Raw genomic sequence first — 15,534 nt, forward strand, 5'->3', positions numbered from 1 at the left:
CCAATATCCCTATAGTGAGATCAATTTTTAACCTTGCGGAACAAATAGGGAAGGAGATCATCAAAGATTATCCAAGAAATCAATTCAATGTGAAAATATCCCTTGAATTCGCCTCCAAATCGCCTACTAGTCGCAGCCCTCACTGACAGACGTATAAATGAACGGTTATGTATAAATGAACCTTCAGCAATTAGATGCAAATGGTAAAACACAGCCATTAATTTGCATTACCTTAAGTAAAGCATCAAAGCAAACGACTTGAATTACACGACTGTTTGCAAACATACGGCTTCGCATTTTCAGCCGTTTGAAATTAATTAATGTGTCATAAAGTAAATGGCTACCAGCTGAAACCGTTCGCAATCTATATTAGTAGCTTTGAGCCCTTTCTGTAGCACTAGTGTCAGCTGCTCGACTGTGATCGAGATAACAATGTCTGGAAAGATGGAACTGATCATTGCCAATATTGACACAAACGCTGGGTGAAGCTAGCAGACTAGTACAGTAGCGTATTGGGCAACCCAGCAGTGCAGGTTGGCCGGCCCGGTTGAGTGTGTATATAAGGGTGCGTGTGCGCCATGACAACTCATCACCAAGCAGCTAGCAGGGAGGCGTACCAGGCCAGCGGTGTGAAGCTTAGCTAGCGATACACATATAGCTAGACAGTCAAGCTAGGCAGTTAGCTGGGATCGAAGCTCGATCTAGCTCAAGAGGCTCTAGCTCACATGGAACTCGCCGGGAGATGGAGGAAGCTGATGCCTTACATGGCCATGGTGTTCCTCCAGTTCGGCTTCGCCGGCATGTTCCTCATCTCCGTCGCGTCGCTGCGCCAGGGCATGAGCCATTACGTCCTCGTCGTCTACCGGAATGCCGTCGCCGCCGTTATCATGGCGCCCTTCGCGCTCTGGTTCGAGAGGTTTGTTAATTACTCATGCCGTCCTTGTGCCTAGCTAGCTTCATGCGGATAGCATGTAGGCGTATGTTTCTGGTGCTTAACTATATATGGTTAAGTCAACTTTAATTGGTTACTTAGCTAACGAGTTATTGTAGTTTTTGGAAGTTCTTTGATTTAATTGGTTCTAAATTTGTAATCCAAGTTGTGTTTACCAAATGGGGGAATCAGTTGATTGTTTAGCCAAATTAATAGTCTGTCCACAGGTGGGTGGACATAGTTCTAGGTTTAGGATTAGTGCTTGGTTTCACCGGAAACAACAATAACTAAGTTTCCTAACAGGTCATGCAACTACATTATCTTGTCTCCTTCTCAAAGGCTTTTTATGTCGATCTTAATTAGCATAGGTTCTCATAAGTTCTTTTTTAATTCATCACATAAATGGTGTTGACTAGTGCAATTGAGTGGGGCCTTGAAATACTTGAAATGGGTAGTAACAACTTATTCAAACCTTTCATGCATTACCTTTCGGTTCATACTGACCGACAACACAAAAGTTAAGTACTCTGTGAGTGAGATTGGTTAAATAAAATGCAAGCAATGAAAACTTTTATTGATCGGTACCGGCGGAGGTCATCAATATTAATTTTTCGTTCTATCAGTTAGTAGCACTACCGACCATTCAGACACGCAGCTAAAACAACACTAGCACTGCACTTCCCCTTTTCCGTATCGATCATTGTCAACTTTTCTTTTCTTTGATAAATCAAGCAAAGGGAAGCAGTATCTTAACAGAAAATCTGCTCCTGTTTTGTCATATATGGCAGGAAAACAAGGCCGAAAATGACCCTCTCCCTCTTCTACAAGATCCTCGCTCTGGGACTACTTGAGTAACTATATATCCCACACCAATACATTTTTCTTTCTTCATGGTTTTCCTTTGGTTAATCCATTCTCACGGTTAATTTATCTTCTCCAATTATCCAGGCCTGTTCTTGACCAGAACTTCTTCTACATGGGAGCCAAGAACACGTCGGCTACCTTCTCCTCAGCGCTCACCAACGTATTGCCCGCAGTAACATTTGTGAATGCCATTCTACTGAGGTGAATTCAGCTTCCCACTAACTCTGAAATAAACCTTAAATGACGAAGCACTCAATCTATTTAAATGATATGATTGCCTCCTTAAAGAGATTACGTGTAAGAAATCCCTGGTATAAAAAATCTCTAGGATGGAGAGGATAAGCATCAACGAGCGGCGGAGCCAGGCGAAGATCGCCGGCACGATGATCACGGTGGCGGGAGCGGCGGTCATGATCCTCTTCAGTGGCCCAGTCGTCAACTTCCCGTGGAGCAGGCACGGCAGCAGCCACAGCGCCGTGGCTGACGGCACCAGCCACAGCAGCGGCCGCATGCTCATGGGCATCTTCATGATCCTGTTCAGCTGCTTCTGCTGGTCCCTCTTCTTCATACTTCAGTCCTACACGTTGAGGAGCTACCCGTCGGAGCTCTCGCTGACCACGCTGATATGCGCCATGGGCGTCGCGCAGAGCGGGGCGCTGGCGCTGGTGATGGAGCGTGACATCAAGGCTTGGGCTATCGGCTTCGACATGAGGCTCTTCACGGCAGTCTACTCTGTAAGGTTTTTTTTTTGGCGCAGAAGTCTACTCTGTAAGTTGATACCAAACTTACTTTAGTTTTTGGACCCGCCCTTTCATTATAATGTAAACAAACAAAGCTAAATTTAAGATTTCATACAGGAAGGCAAACAAGTTCCTACGAATAACTTTCTTGCTTGATTGATTGCAGGGCATAATGTGTTCCGGGGTTGCTTACTATGTGCAAGGGATAGTGATCCAGGAGAGAGGGCCAGTGTTCGTCACCGCTTTCAGCCCTCTCTGCATGATCATAGTCACTGTGCTAGGCTCTTTCATCCTTTCTGAGGTGATCACCTTGGGAAGGTACATATGCACGTGCATGTTTACTGGAAAGAAAAAAAGACACCATCAGACTTCAGTTATCTAGCAAATTAATGGCTCATATTAATTAATTAATTTGTTTCCACATATATGCAGGCTGATTGGTGCAATAATTATTGTCATTGGCCTCTATGCTCTCATATGGGGCAAGAGCAACGACCATGTGGTTCAGGTTGTGCGAGAGGACAGTTTTGACAAGCACAAAGTTTTTGAGCTTCCGTTCACTGCAACAAACATTACGAAAGCAAGCAACCTGGAACAGATTTGACAGTCACCCAAGCTGCATGCATGCATCAAGGAAATCTGCTAGCTTAATTGTTGGCAAATCAGTTTGCCGGATATTTTTACTCTTGTGTTCCTTGGATATATGCATGCATGCGTGTGCCGGGCTCCTTCCATGTTTTGCTAGCTATGAGCTCTCGTGTCATTGCTGCGCAAGATGTAGCTTTAGGCTGTCACTCGTTCTACAATATATATATCCGCGGGGCGGTAAAATAAATCAATATGTTTTTGTTTCACATGTGCCAACTGACCTTGCCAGAAAAACTTGCTACATATACCGTTCCAAAGTGCAATGCAAGGTGTATGGTTTTCAAACTTTCTAAAGATAAGATTGATCAAACTTTCCAAAAGTTCGAAAGTCAACAAAAGATATATGCCTATATTGTGAAATGGATGGAGCATTTAGAATCTACTAGATGAGCAAAAACATATCAACTACCCCTTCTACTGTATGTATGGGTGGGCTTGACGATGGGCTATCACTCTTGGGCTTGGGCTACCTCAGAACCAAGGCAGCCAGTACCGGTAGAAATACAAGGGCCGCGACTACGCAGAGGTCGGCTTGGATCCAGAGGCTCTGGCCTGGCTTGGAAGTATGTTCATAAATTTAGTTTATTTTTATTTTTATTGTCAGCAAGTATTTAATGGGCTTTGCCTAGAGAAAAACTCTACGGATATGGGATCCAATCTCCCACAGGGTATGCAAGCTACTCCGCTACAAAATGGCCCATTCGCACGTACGTGGAGGCCCAACTTCATCGTTCTTCTGGAAACCCATTCTACCGTCCTAGCCCATCTAACGTCCACCGTGCGCCCATCTCCTCGTCGGTCGTCGCTACAAACCCCTCTCTCCGGGTGGGCACAAACCCTAAACCACCCCCTCTAACAAAAACAGTCCCGCTTCCTCCCGGCCGCCGCACGATCGAACGCAGCCATGGGTGAGCGCCGCCCGACTCTCGATTCTCTAATTTCTACGTTTTCGTAGCGATTCTCACGCGCTGGTCTCGATGGATTTGTGGCAGGGGCGTACAAGTTCGTCTCGGAGCTATGGAGGAGGAAGCAGTCCGACGTGATGAGGTTCGTGCAGCGCGTGCGGTGCTGGGAGTACAGGCAGCAGCCGGCGATCGTCCGCATCACCAGGCCCACCCGCCCCGACAGGGCGCGCCGCCTCGGCTTCAAGGCCAAGCAGGTAACTATTCTTCCGGATCTCCTCGCACACTTTCCGCATGCATCTGTATGTTGTGCTGCCAAAGATTGAACACATGTATCTGTGTTATATATTCCGGACAGAACTTTTGTGAATCTCTTATTAGTGATCTGTTGTTGAAGGGACTTGTTTGTCATTTATCATTGTATATTACGCAGTGGTTTGCCGTCGTTTCCTAGTTTGTTTCGTTACTTTGACGCCTTATGTTTAAAAGAAATGGAGATTAATTTGGATGGGGACTTTGCTGTTTGCATGAAGCAGGATACGAAGCAATAATGTTTCTCTGGGTTTGTTTATCTTTAGAATGAATCCAGATGATGGGATTTTTTATGTGAGGATGTGTTGCTTATTTTGTTCTGTCTGCTAATTCATTTAAGCATGATACCATTACAGACTTACATTTAGTGTTGTGCCATCCTGATAATTTTCTGTCGGGTAGTGATAACTCTGTCGGTTTGAAGTTCAATCTTAATTAGCTTATGATTTTTGGCTCCTGTCGTATTACTTGATATATTTGTCATTTGTTAAAGCTTGCAGCAGCACAGTTGAATTAAGAAAAAGCAGGATACTTAAATCCATTTATTTTAAACAATGTATCTTCTTGACATTTCTGTGGGAGCTTTGTGCAATAGCTACAGAAATATTTTGATCTAATGTTTCAGTTAAAGGGAAAAAAGCAACTGGCTTCAGTTAAATAAGTATTTTGGATCCTTTCCTCTTTGTATTGGCTGTTAGTTTTTGTTCATTACAGTTAACATGTTTATTTTATTTTTACCATTAAGCCAGTAAGCTAGTATCAGTTGCGTAGGGTTGGTGGCTTAGTTCTTACCAATAGACGGTTGCCTGGCTGTAACCAAATGTATTCTATTGTATTCTTGGTGCTGTTTTTGCATTTAGCTGATTATCCTGCACACCTTTTCTTTTTCTCTTTTATGCATGTTTTTGGCTCTTGCTTCAAACTTGAGGCCAATTGCTTGAGACTATCTGATGAATCCTTTTATTTCTGTTTGTCTTCCAGGGTTATGTGGTTTACCGTATCCGTGTCAGGCGTGGTGGCAGGAAGAGACCAGTGCCCAAGGGTATTGTCTATGGCAAGCCCAAGCACCAGGGTATCACCCAGCTCAAGTTCCAGAGGAACAAGAGGTCCGTTGCTGAGGAAAGAGCTGGGCGCAGGTTGGGGGGTCTTAGGGTGCTCAACTCCTACTGGGTGAATGAGGTACATGATTAAACTGACATCTGTAAAAATGCTATATTATAATCTCTTATTATTTAATGAGCCACTAAGGTAATGTTTGTCACTTAAAACAGGACTCAACCTACAAATACTTTGAGGTGATCCTTGTGGATGTCGCCCACAATGCTGTCCGCAACGATCCAAGGATCAACTGGCTCTGCAATCCCGTGCACAAGCACCGTGAGCTCCGTGGACTCACCTCTGCGGGCAAGAAGTACCGTGGCTTGCGTGGCAAGGGTCAAAGGCACCACAAGAACAGGCCCTCACGGAGAGCCACCTGGAAGCGCAACCAAACCGTTTCCCTCCGCCGCTACCGTTAAGCTAATGCTGTGGATTGTTTTCAATGTGGAATCCTTCTCCAGACTCTCGTTTGTGCTGTCAATTTTTTGCCTCCGCATCATCTTGAACAATGCCGTGAACTTCTAAAATTTGTCTGTGTCATGAGACATCAAAAGTTTAGTAATGAAATGCTTTGTGCCTTAGTGCCGTATATCTTAATCTATAAGTCTCACCATTTGTCCAAAACTGTACTCCAGTGTTGTTTTTTGAAATCCACTTGCAGTTTGCATTCAATTGAAGATGTGTACCGTGTGTTGATTTTGTAAATTAACAATTTCGTTTTGCAAAATTGCCTCAAATTTGAAGGTGAAATATGCTTAATTTTTTTATTCCACGTCATCATCCATGTTTCCGTTTGCTGCACCATTTCTCTTCCGTGGACCCTGGGCAAGCACGCCTTGTTGACCATGCGGCGCCCCTCCGTGTGAACGCTGAAGACACACTCGTCGGCAGACTTCTATATTTTTGTTCCGACCCACTTTTCTCCCATTACTCTTTTCTGCCCACGCTGGTGGGCCCATACAGCAGGATGTTTTTTCTGGAGGGAAGCCTATGCTGCAGCCTGCAGGTGATGCAGCCAGCGAGCCTGTCCCTGTGTGGAGCGCCCTATGTTGCCGCCTCGCAATAAGAAATTAAGAACCAGACGGGCCACCGGTCCCTCAAAAAAAAAAAAAAAAACAGACGGCGCACCGGCATGACATGGATGCACTCCTAGCGCGCACCGTGCCGTCCAGACTACCGGCAATGTGACGCCAGCGACCACCTTGGACTAGCCAGGTGGGTCACCGACCGAGGCTGTCGCGGAGCGTGTTGCAGAGGTCGATCGAGTGCCCTGACTACGGTCAAAGAAGTTGTTGGCAAGGAGACGGTCAGCGAGGGAGGCGGATGCGAAGAGGGAGTGAAACTCCTCAGGGTAGGCAGAAGGCTGATCCGAGCACTCCGACTTTAGGTCGAAAAAGAGAGAAATGAACAAGTGGCAGCACTCGCGTGGATATGCCCTAAGTCTTTTTGTCAACGGATGAACGTTGATACCAGGGATTTATACAACGCGGTTAATCACTACTAGAGCTCTCAACGGCCTTGCGTAATACCATAAGTGTTGCTACGTGTGTGTTCTTGATGTTGGAAAGTACAAAGGAAGTGCGAGCTATGGGGTTGCTCGAGTGCTCCAGAGCCTGATCCTCGCTCGCTTCATTCCCCCGCTTATATGTTCCTGGCTCATGGGGGACCCCACAGCAGCCATTGTTGTTAAAACACCTACTATTCGTTTTTTTCTTAAAACACCTACTATTCATCTAATCCGTTTCACATAAGTCCTAACTCAAGTTTCAGCACGTTAACGATGGTTTTGACCGGTGGGACCCACCCGTCAATGCCAACATGGCAGCTTGGGCTTGCATGCATGGAGCAGCTCGATGCCGATCGCCGTGCCCAGAGCGTCGACGGCGGCTCACACGGGGCAGATCCCGCGGCGGCGGGCCACGCGGGTCAGAGCGTCGATGGCGGCTCACACGGGGCAGATCCCGCGGCGGCGGGCCACGCGGGTCAGAGCGTCGATGGCGGCTCGCGCGTGCGAAGGCGACGACGGCGGCGGCAGGTGCGTGCAGAGGCGACGGCAACGTTTGGGCCGGAACGACGGCTGGACCCGAGGGCCATGATGACGACGGCTTCAAAGTGTGGCGGGCACGCGGGCGGGCGGGGCAAGGCCATCGGCATCACCCGATCCACACTGGCAAGCCCAAACTGCCATGTTGGCACTGACAGGTGGGCCCCACCGGTCAGAAACGTCATTAACGCGTTGAAATTGGGGTTATGACTTATGTGCAACGGATTAGACAAGTAGTAGGTGTTTTGTGCAAAAAAGACGAATAATAGGTGTTTTGCGCAACAACCCTTCCAATGATGGATGGTTTCTGCAATTTCCGCGGGTTTCGATGCATGATTGCAAACGATTAGGAGAAAAACCATTTTATAGAGTATGTTGTGAAGGTTAGATTCCAGAGAGATGGTGTGGAGGCAACCCTAAAAGAAAAGGATAAAAGAAGAGATTTCTATTTATGAAGAGAGGTAATGGTTACGAAGGGACAAAGCAAAGCTTAAACATCTACCTAGACCTTGTACCTACCTGGCCAAGGCGTAAAGAAGCTCTCACATGTATTTTAATGTGCCCGTACAAAACCAGAATTAGCCCCGATTTGGCCTGGATTCCATTTCGAGCACCCCAAATGTTGCTGTATAGCTTAGAGAAACCCCGGATTTGGCTCGGAGGTCCTGAATCTGAACCGTAACGACTTGATTTGGGGCTCGGATATTTAGCTCCCACCCGATTTCTTTCTATTAGACTGTCTGCATTTGCCTAACTTTTCATTAAGCCTCCCAAGGAAGAACGCTGATATCTTCAAGAGTCAAATCCTTTTCTTGCCCACCCTGCCATAAAAAGAAAAAAAATCATTATGAGCGGTCTTTCTGCTTCTGCTTCCAAAAAGCAAAAAAAGCTAGAGTGTTTTTCTGCTTTTGCTTCCAAAAAGCAAAAAAAAAAAAACTAACCAAAGGGGTATTTCTCAAAACAAAAAGCAAGCAAATAATTTCCTTTTGGTACTACAATTCTCAAAGTAGGTCCGGAAGTATTTTTGATTGTTTTTTTTTGCCAACTTCAGATTATTTACCCACCTTTGCCACCCATAAGGCCTGTTTGGTACTAGAGTTTTTGGCGTCTTTTCTAGTTATTATCCATTCTAAATTGGAAAACATTAGAAATCTCAAATGAAAAACACAGATGGAAATTAGAATGCACAAATAATTCTGCATCTTCTTAGCCTCCCCTGCGAAAACACTAATTGACTAAATCTATGACAGGACAGTGATGAAATGCTGATGAGCAAATTAATCTATTACATTTGCTGATGTTGCAATTAGTCTCCATTTGCTGATCCTAACATATGACCCTCCGATTTGTTTTCACGATATTGTTTTTTGGATAATGGAAAGAACAGGTTTCAGAAATGAAACTTTCCCCTATTTTTGCTTCAGCAGCATCTTTCTTTTTCACCATGTCAATACAATGTGATGAACATATGAAATCCTTTTCCTCCACGGTTTTTCTAACAACACAGCTTCAGACTCATTACTTCAGCTTGCCATAATAAATTAATGGAGTACACATGTACGCCTCAGTTACTTAATTATCTTTTAAATTGCATGATCATCCACAAGGACAACTACTTACAAACATTATTTTGGAAAATAGTATTGATGTTGACCAACCGACTGTACAAGTCACCCATAATTTGTTTGTCTTTTCTTGAATGTATATTTGCCCAATTTGAACCACAAGCAAAAGGAACCATACTTCTCCAAAACCAAATAGCAGTTCAAACTCCATTTCAGTTACACACGAGCACGAACCAAGAAACCAAGCAAGAACTAACCTAAATGGAAGCTAGAAACCAAACATTAGCCATTCAACCGAAGAAAGAACCGTTATCTCACCGTAGTTCCTCTAGGTCCCCTTCCTTCACTTGTGTTCCGTGTTCCACAAATCAACAAGACACAAAATGGAGAAGAACAAATGTATACGGTAGTTTGAAAACTGGCCTTTCTGCAGAGCTCACCAGGCAAAGGGTGCCCCCGGGCTATGGCGCCATGGCGGCCTAACTGCCCTCGGGCCTTGGCCGGGCCCCACGCACCATGGCAGCTTCTCTGGACCTCTCTGCCATGGAAAGAACGCCGCTGTTCCCATTCACGAGGTCCTCTTCGGGCAAGGAGATGGCGGTGGTGCCACCTCTGGTGCCACAAGCCCTGTCGGGACACCTGCCACATCTCACTGGCGTGGACAAGCGCCCGCGCGAAAAGTTCCGATTGGAGCTATGGAGGAGATGGCGGTCTCCCATTACTGTCCCTGCGTCCTCCAGGCCCGACTTCTTTATGCTTGCATCATTCGGCTGCTGCCGTTTTCGTCTGGAGGAAACCACGGTGAGTCAATTGCTTCATGCTTGCCTTTGGGGTCTGGCATCTGAATTTCGTGTTCTGCACCTTCGAGACCGCACCTTTCGTTTCTCTGTCTCTTTCAAGTCTGTGGGATTCCATATTGCTCATTTGATCTTCTACACTTGCCCTAGCTTTGTGGTCTATTTCCATCTCTAGGGTTTTGGTGGTCCGAACTTTTCAAAGGAATATGAGAACTGGATTCAAGAGGAATCGATCTCTTGGAAATCACCCAAGAGTAAATCTTTTGCTCAAGCAGTGACTAGTGTTCAGGGGAGATTAGTTCCACCTCTTTCTGGGGCAAATGTTGTTCCAATTAGTCGCAAGCCTGTTTTTGAGCGAATTGTTGATCCGTCATCACCATCTTCCATTTCCTCTTGGGATTCTGAAGTGGAGATGGAGTTGGTAGAGTGTGGTTAATCTGCGGAAGATATTCTTCTTTCCAAGGCTGAACATCTGAGGATGAAGGAGAAAAAAGCTAATGAAGAAGAGAACATCTTGATGAGTGTTCAATCAGTTTTCTAGCGGCTGCAATTTCTGCCGGCGCTGGAGAGAGGGAAGACGGTTTTCGAACCTGGCAACGGTCAGCCCGGTAGGCCATTTACTGTGCATTCAAGCCCCCCTAATGATCTTGAAGAGGCTGGTGATCCTACCCCAAACCAAGCTGATGGGCCTAGGCCCAATTGCTCTAGTTGCCTTCGCCCGGGTCATCACTTTTCCTGTTGCCGCCATGCTGTCTGTTGCAGATATTGCCTTCGGTTGGGCCATATTTTCCGCTTCTGTCGGAAGCGCATTTATGAGATGGAATCGGGGGATTCGGCAAATGAGGAGGGAAATTCGGGCTTTATTTTTCGGCCGAAATTCAAGGAGATTCCGGTTTCAGCTTGGCCTCCGGGATCGCTTGACACATGGTTCAGATCCACGGTCAATAAGGATGCGCAGAAGGAAACTCCACCTATCCGGGTTTTTAATTCTTTCACCGAGTATTCTATTGCTATTTCCGCCCCTTTGCCTTCCCCTGCTGTCCCATCAGCAAAACCCCAGTCGCCACCTTCACCGCCGACCACTGTCGCCGTAGCTGCCCCTGCCAGGGCAACTTTCCGGTGGACCCGATGCCCTTCCAACCTGGGCTTTTCGACATTGTGGAGGTGCCTGGTCAACCTCAACAATGCCGATACCATGTCACCGGCCCCATCACAGCGGCCAACGATGACCTGGCCATCGTCACCATGAACCCGCCGCCGGACCACGAGGCGCCCTTCGACTTCACTTGAGGCACTATCACTGAGCTGATTGAGGGTCACCTTTGGATTCAGACCGATGCTATCCATCTCTGCCCATTAGGCCATGCTTATGCCCGCCTCATGTCTGTTAGTGACCGGGATTGGCTTGTACGCAATAGTCCACATGTGCATAATGGTACTCAGTTTTCATTATGTGAACATAACAAAGGTGTTAACTGGAGAGCTTTCACCTATAATCAAGAGGTCTGGCTGATGTTGCTCTCATTTCCACCTGATTTGTGGGACTCAAAGCACATTTCTAATGCTATTGCAAAGTGGGGCACTTTAATTCACTGGGACAGAGTTGTTAGCAATACTGCGAGAGTGGTTATCAAAGTTGGAGTTACTGAACTTGGCCACATTCCACATAGCATTGTTGTGTCTAATGGTGATGATATTCATGCTGAATCATGGTCGGTTCCGGTTTATATCCTGAACCAGAGCATGCTTGGTGGTCAGCCCCCTGATGAGGACTTGCCACCACCTGACGTGCATCTCCACACCAACTCCCCTTGGTTGCCTTTCAGATGGATTGGCCACAACAGCCTCCTCCATTTCAAGCTGATTGGCTTGCCTGGCCTGCTAATCAGGTCTAGAATGAAGGAAATGGAAACAATGTCCCCTTTCCAGATTTGATGCAGGTGAATATGGGGATTGGCTAATGTTAATCCTATTATGGACATGGAGCAGATGATGGCTGATATTGAGGAGTTAGATGATGATAGTGCTATCACTCTCACGCTGAGTAGCAATGCTCCTGCAATTAGTTCTGAAGGATTTGTGAATGGTGAGCAAATGCCACTGATCCACCAGCCTGAACCTGTTATTCAGAACCAGGATTTGATTTTTGGAAGGGTCAACATTCCTGAAGTTATTCATTCCCTTGATGACTTCCCTGCATTGAATGGGCCTCATCTCACTATGCCACATTATGAGAAGCTTGAGGTCACTAATGAAGGTACCATGTTATGGAATAAATTCTTCAGAGATTCCTCACCTGAACTGGCATTAGTCACTATCCCTGCTCATTGGGTGGATTATTTCACAGCTAAGCTGATCTCACCTGACAGCTTTGATTGCGCGAGGAGAATCCTTTTATCTAACATATGGCAGGCATTTCTCCAAGGGAAGATTCAGACCAGAACCTTCTCACAGCCTGATAAGTGTCCTGATGCTGAGGTGCCTTTTTGCAAGTTAGCTGCTAGAGCTAGTGAATGTAGCCAAGGCTTTTCCACCCCACAGGCTCTCAAGCAGATCCTGTCTACACCCAAGCCTAATGTTACCACTTCTGCTCTTGGATCAAAAGAGCTAAGAAATCCCCTATTGTGGTTACAAATGTGAGAAGAAGTGAAAGGGTGCGCAAGAGAATGCCAGGTTTTTTGCATCTGAATGCATTGACAAGAATTGTCTGGCATGTGCTGCCAAGCCACCTAAAGTTCCTAAAAAAGTGGCCAAAAACCTGTCTGAGAGGTTTGGTTTAGTTGCAGATGTGGACACCTCCTCTGAGGTGCCAAAGAAGAAAAGTAACCCCAAGGTTGCAAATGTGGACACAACCAAGAAGAAGAAGAAGTGAAGGCTGGGGCTGGTTTGGTAGGAAAAAGGAAGTTGTTTTTGCTTTTTGGTTTATAAGGAAATCCACACATGAGTATCAGCTGGTGATGCTCACCCCAATTGTGCAGTCAGTTAATAATAGTTGTCAAGTTAGTGGCACTGCTGTTAGAAATATTTTGTTACTTCCTTTTTGCAAGCATATTTATGTAAGGAACACTATGTATCTCTATAATGTCTGCACTCTTCCTTCCCCTAACTGCACAAAAGGTGCTTGTGGTATTGCATCTGAATCTTAGTATGCTGTCTTTTGGGTGTATGAGAGACACCAAATACAGATCTTTCCCCATGAGTACACATGATTGGAAATTTTTGTCATGGAACATTAGGGGTCTTAATGGGAAGGACAAATGGGTTCATATTAAAAATAAGATTGAAGAAAGTGGATGCTCCATCACTTGCATGCAAGAAACTAAGAAATCTGAATTTGATAGCCAGGTTCCTTCTGAACTTCTGTCCCAAAAGATTCAATAAGTTCCAGTTCCTTCCTGCTACTGGCCGATCTGGTGGCTTGATCACCATATGGAATGGAAATCAATTCGATGGGGTGCTCTCACATATGAATGACTTTTCTCTCTGTGTGGAATTTACATGCCTTTCGTCCAATAGAAAATGGGTCCTCACCAATATTTATGGTCCATCTCATGAGGAACAAACACCTGAATTCGTCACGTGGCTTGACAATATTGATGTTTCACCTGAGTTGGACTGGCTCAGTTGGGAGATTTTAATTTCATCAGATCGCTTGATGATAGGAATAAACCTGGTGGACATATCCCTGACATGTTCTGTTTCAATGAATGCATCAACAACTTGGGTTGGGTGGAGCTGCCCATCAGTCGTAGAAAGTATACTTGGAGTAACATGCAAGAGGATTCATTAGTGGAGAAATTGGACTGGTGTTTCACCTCCATGAACTGGACACTCAACTTTCCATCTACTGAGGCATATGCTTTGGCTAAACCCACTTCTGATCATATTCCTTATGTTATCAAAATTGGTACCACTCTTCCCACGCCCAAAATTTCAGATTTGAGGATAATTGGTTATCTCATCCTGATTTTATGCAGCTTGTTGAATCAGTGTGGAATAGAGAATGGCACATTGAGGATGTCGTCAAGAGGATCTCTGCCAAGCTCAGAGAATTGAGGAATGTTCTGAAAAAATGGACCAAAATCAAATCTGGTATTACTTCATTAATTGAAGATTTGAATGATATTATCTTGCTTATGGATAATGTGGAAGAAGACAGACAATTGTCACATAGAGAATTTGAATTCAGAAAGGCTTGCAAAGTTCAGCTCCAATCCTGTCTCAGTTCCCAGAGTGCATACTGGAGACAGAGAGGGAAAATAAAATGGGTTAAGCTTGCTGATGAGTGACGTGGTTATGACTAACCACGTACTCGACTCGAGTATACCCGGTACGTCTCCAGGAGTCTACATGCCAAGAGGAGTCTACATGCCAGCGGGGGGCCCACAAGGAAGCCTACTACGTCTCTAGGAGTCTACATGCCAAATCTTGCGACTCAAGATAAGGTAGATTAATTAGAGTGTATCTCCTCATTGTAACCGACTTGGACTCTACCTTAGACCTGAGTTGCTGCATATATAAATGACCAGGAGGGGGAGCCAAGAGGACACCCCAACTTAGATAGAAGTCGCCTAGACGCACTCATCAACTCCGTGCATCTAGACTCTTCGGCACCCCATTGTAATCGACTCAGCAATACAATCTGACAAGCAGGACATAGGGGTATTACGTCATCGAGGGCCCTGAACCTGGGTAAATCGTATCCCCTGTGTCCTTGTTAGCCGACGAGTTCGCCAACACACACTCGAAATCTTTCCTAGATACAAGTCCATCAATATGGACATTGTCGAAGTCACATTTTCGCCATTGGCACCGTCTGTGGGAAAGACGTGTGTTGGAAACACGACCTTGGCGGTTTCAAACTCCTTGAACCCATCGTCACTCAGGCGGAGTCGATGACCTTCAGGTCCTTTCACTTTACCGCTCACCCTCCGGCCAGCCGCGTGGTATTCAACGCGCTTGATACTGGCGTGGATCTCATGTTCGGAGAGTTCCATCTTCAAGCCGACCGAACTGATATCCTTCGACTACCAGATCTGACAGCTCTGACTCGAGAGAAGTCGCTTCTTCCTTTACCTTCAGGTAAGATCCCGCTGACAGATTCGGCGGAACCACTCGGAGAGCAAGACTCCCTCGGGACTCCCTCTGGGGTCGAAGCAAATTCGCCTTGTTATGCAGAAAGTCCCGTCCAAAGAGATGCTGACGACTGCCTGGAACATGAAGGCTGCCATGGCAGCAGCGATCTTGCGCCCAAGTGCGCCATCCCCCAAGGCTTCATGACAAACCCCGTCATCTCATCTCCTTCGACTGTGGATGTGATCGTAAACCCGCAAGGTGGACATTCAGCAGCGGAGAAGTCGCAGGTTCATACAGCCCTCGACTCGGGAGTCCTCATGAATGATCCAACTCCTACAGAGTTGAAATTGTATGCGAACTCCCTGGCCAGGAATCGTTTCAACTTGGTCAAAGAAAAAGAAGAGTTTCTTAAGCAGCAGAAGCTCGAAGCTGACAAACTTAAGAAGATGGAGGAGGAACTTCAAGCGTCCGTAAAGGCTCGGCCGGAGTCATCTGACACTTCAGACAGAGGCGCTCCCCCTCTTCGAAACGCCCATCGCGGGTCCCGTTTCTATAAA

At 46.0% G+C, this 15,534-nt stretch overlaps 2 protein-coding genes and 1 long non-coding RNA gene across 3 annotated transcripts; 2 read left to right on the forward strand and 1 right to left on the reverse strand.

The window, feature by feature from the left end:
- The first annotated feature begins 463 nt into the window (after positions 1-463).
- On the forward strand, positions 464-3,399 carry LOC100823792 (WAT1-related protein At4g08290). Its single transcript, XM_014900261.2, has 6 exons — positions 464-916; positions 1,720-1,782; positions 1,880-1,996; positions 2,124-2,529; positions 2,702-2,853; positions 2,968-3,399. Exons 1-6 carry the CDS (start codon positions 726-728, stop codon positions 3,137-3,139), a joined length of 1,101 nt encoding a protein of 366 aa, XP_014755747.1. The 5' UTR covers positions 464-725; the 3' UTR covers positions 3,140-3,399.
- Positions 3,400-3,941: 542 nt separating this feature from the next.
- On the forward strand, positions 3,942-6,172 carry LOC100824102 (60S ribosomal protein L15-2). The gene is made up of 4 exons (XM_003573799.4): positions 3,942-4,091; positions 4,176-4,342; positions 5,379-5,576; positions 5,669-6,172. The coding sequence occupies exons 1-4, from the start codon at positions 4,088-4,090 to the stop codon at positions 5,912-5,914; spliced, it is 615 nt and encodes a 204-aa protein (XP_003573847.1). The 5' UTR covers positions 3,942-4,087; the 3' UTR covers positions 5,915-6,172.
- A 1,784-nt stretch (positions 6,173-7,956) lies between these two features.
- On the reverse strand, positions 7,957-9,534 carry LOC112271423. Its single transcript, XR_002964352.1, has 2 exons — positions 9,423-9,534; positions 7,957-8,360 (listed from the first exon to the last, which is right to left on the reverse strand). It is a non-coding gene; the product is annotated as an uncharacterized LOC112271423 (long non-coding RNA).
- Between the last annotated feature and the right edge of the window lie 6,000 nt (positions 9,535-15,534).

This window comes from Brachypodium distachyon, chromosome 3 (assembly GCF_000005505.3).
Source record: "Brachypodium distachyon strain Bd21 chromosome 3, Brachypodium_distachyon_v3.0, whole genome shotgun sequence".
In the NCBI taxonomy this organism is placed as follows: domain Eukaryota; kingdom Viridiplantae; phylum Streptophyta; class Magnoliopsida; order Poales; family Poaceae; genus Brachypodium; species Brachypodium distachyon.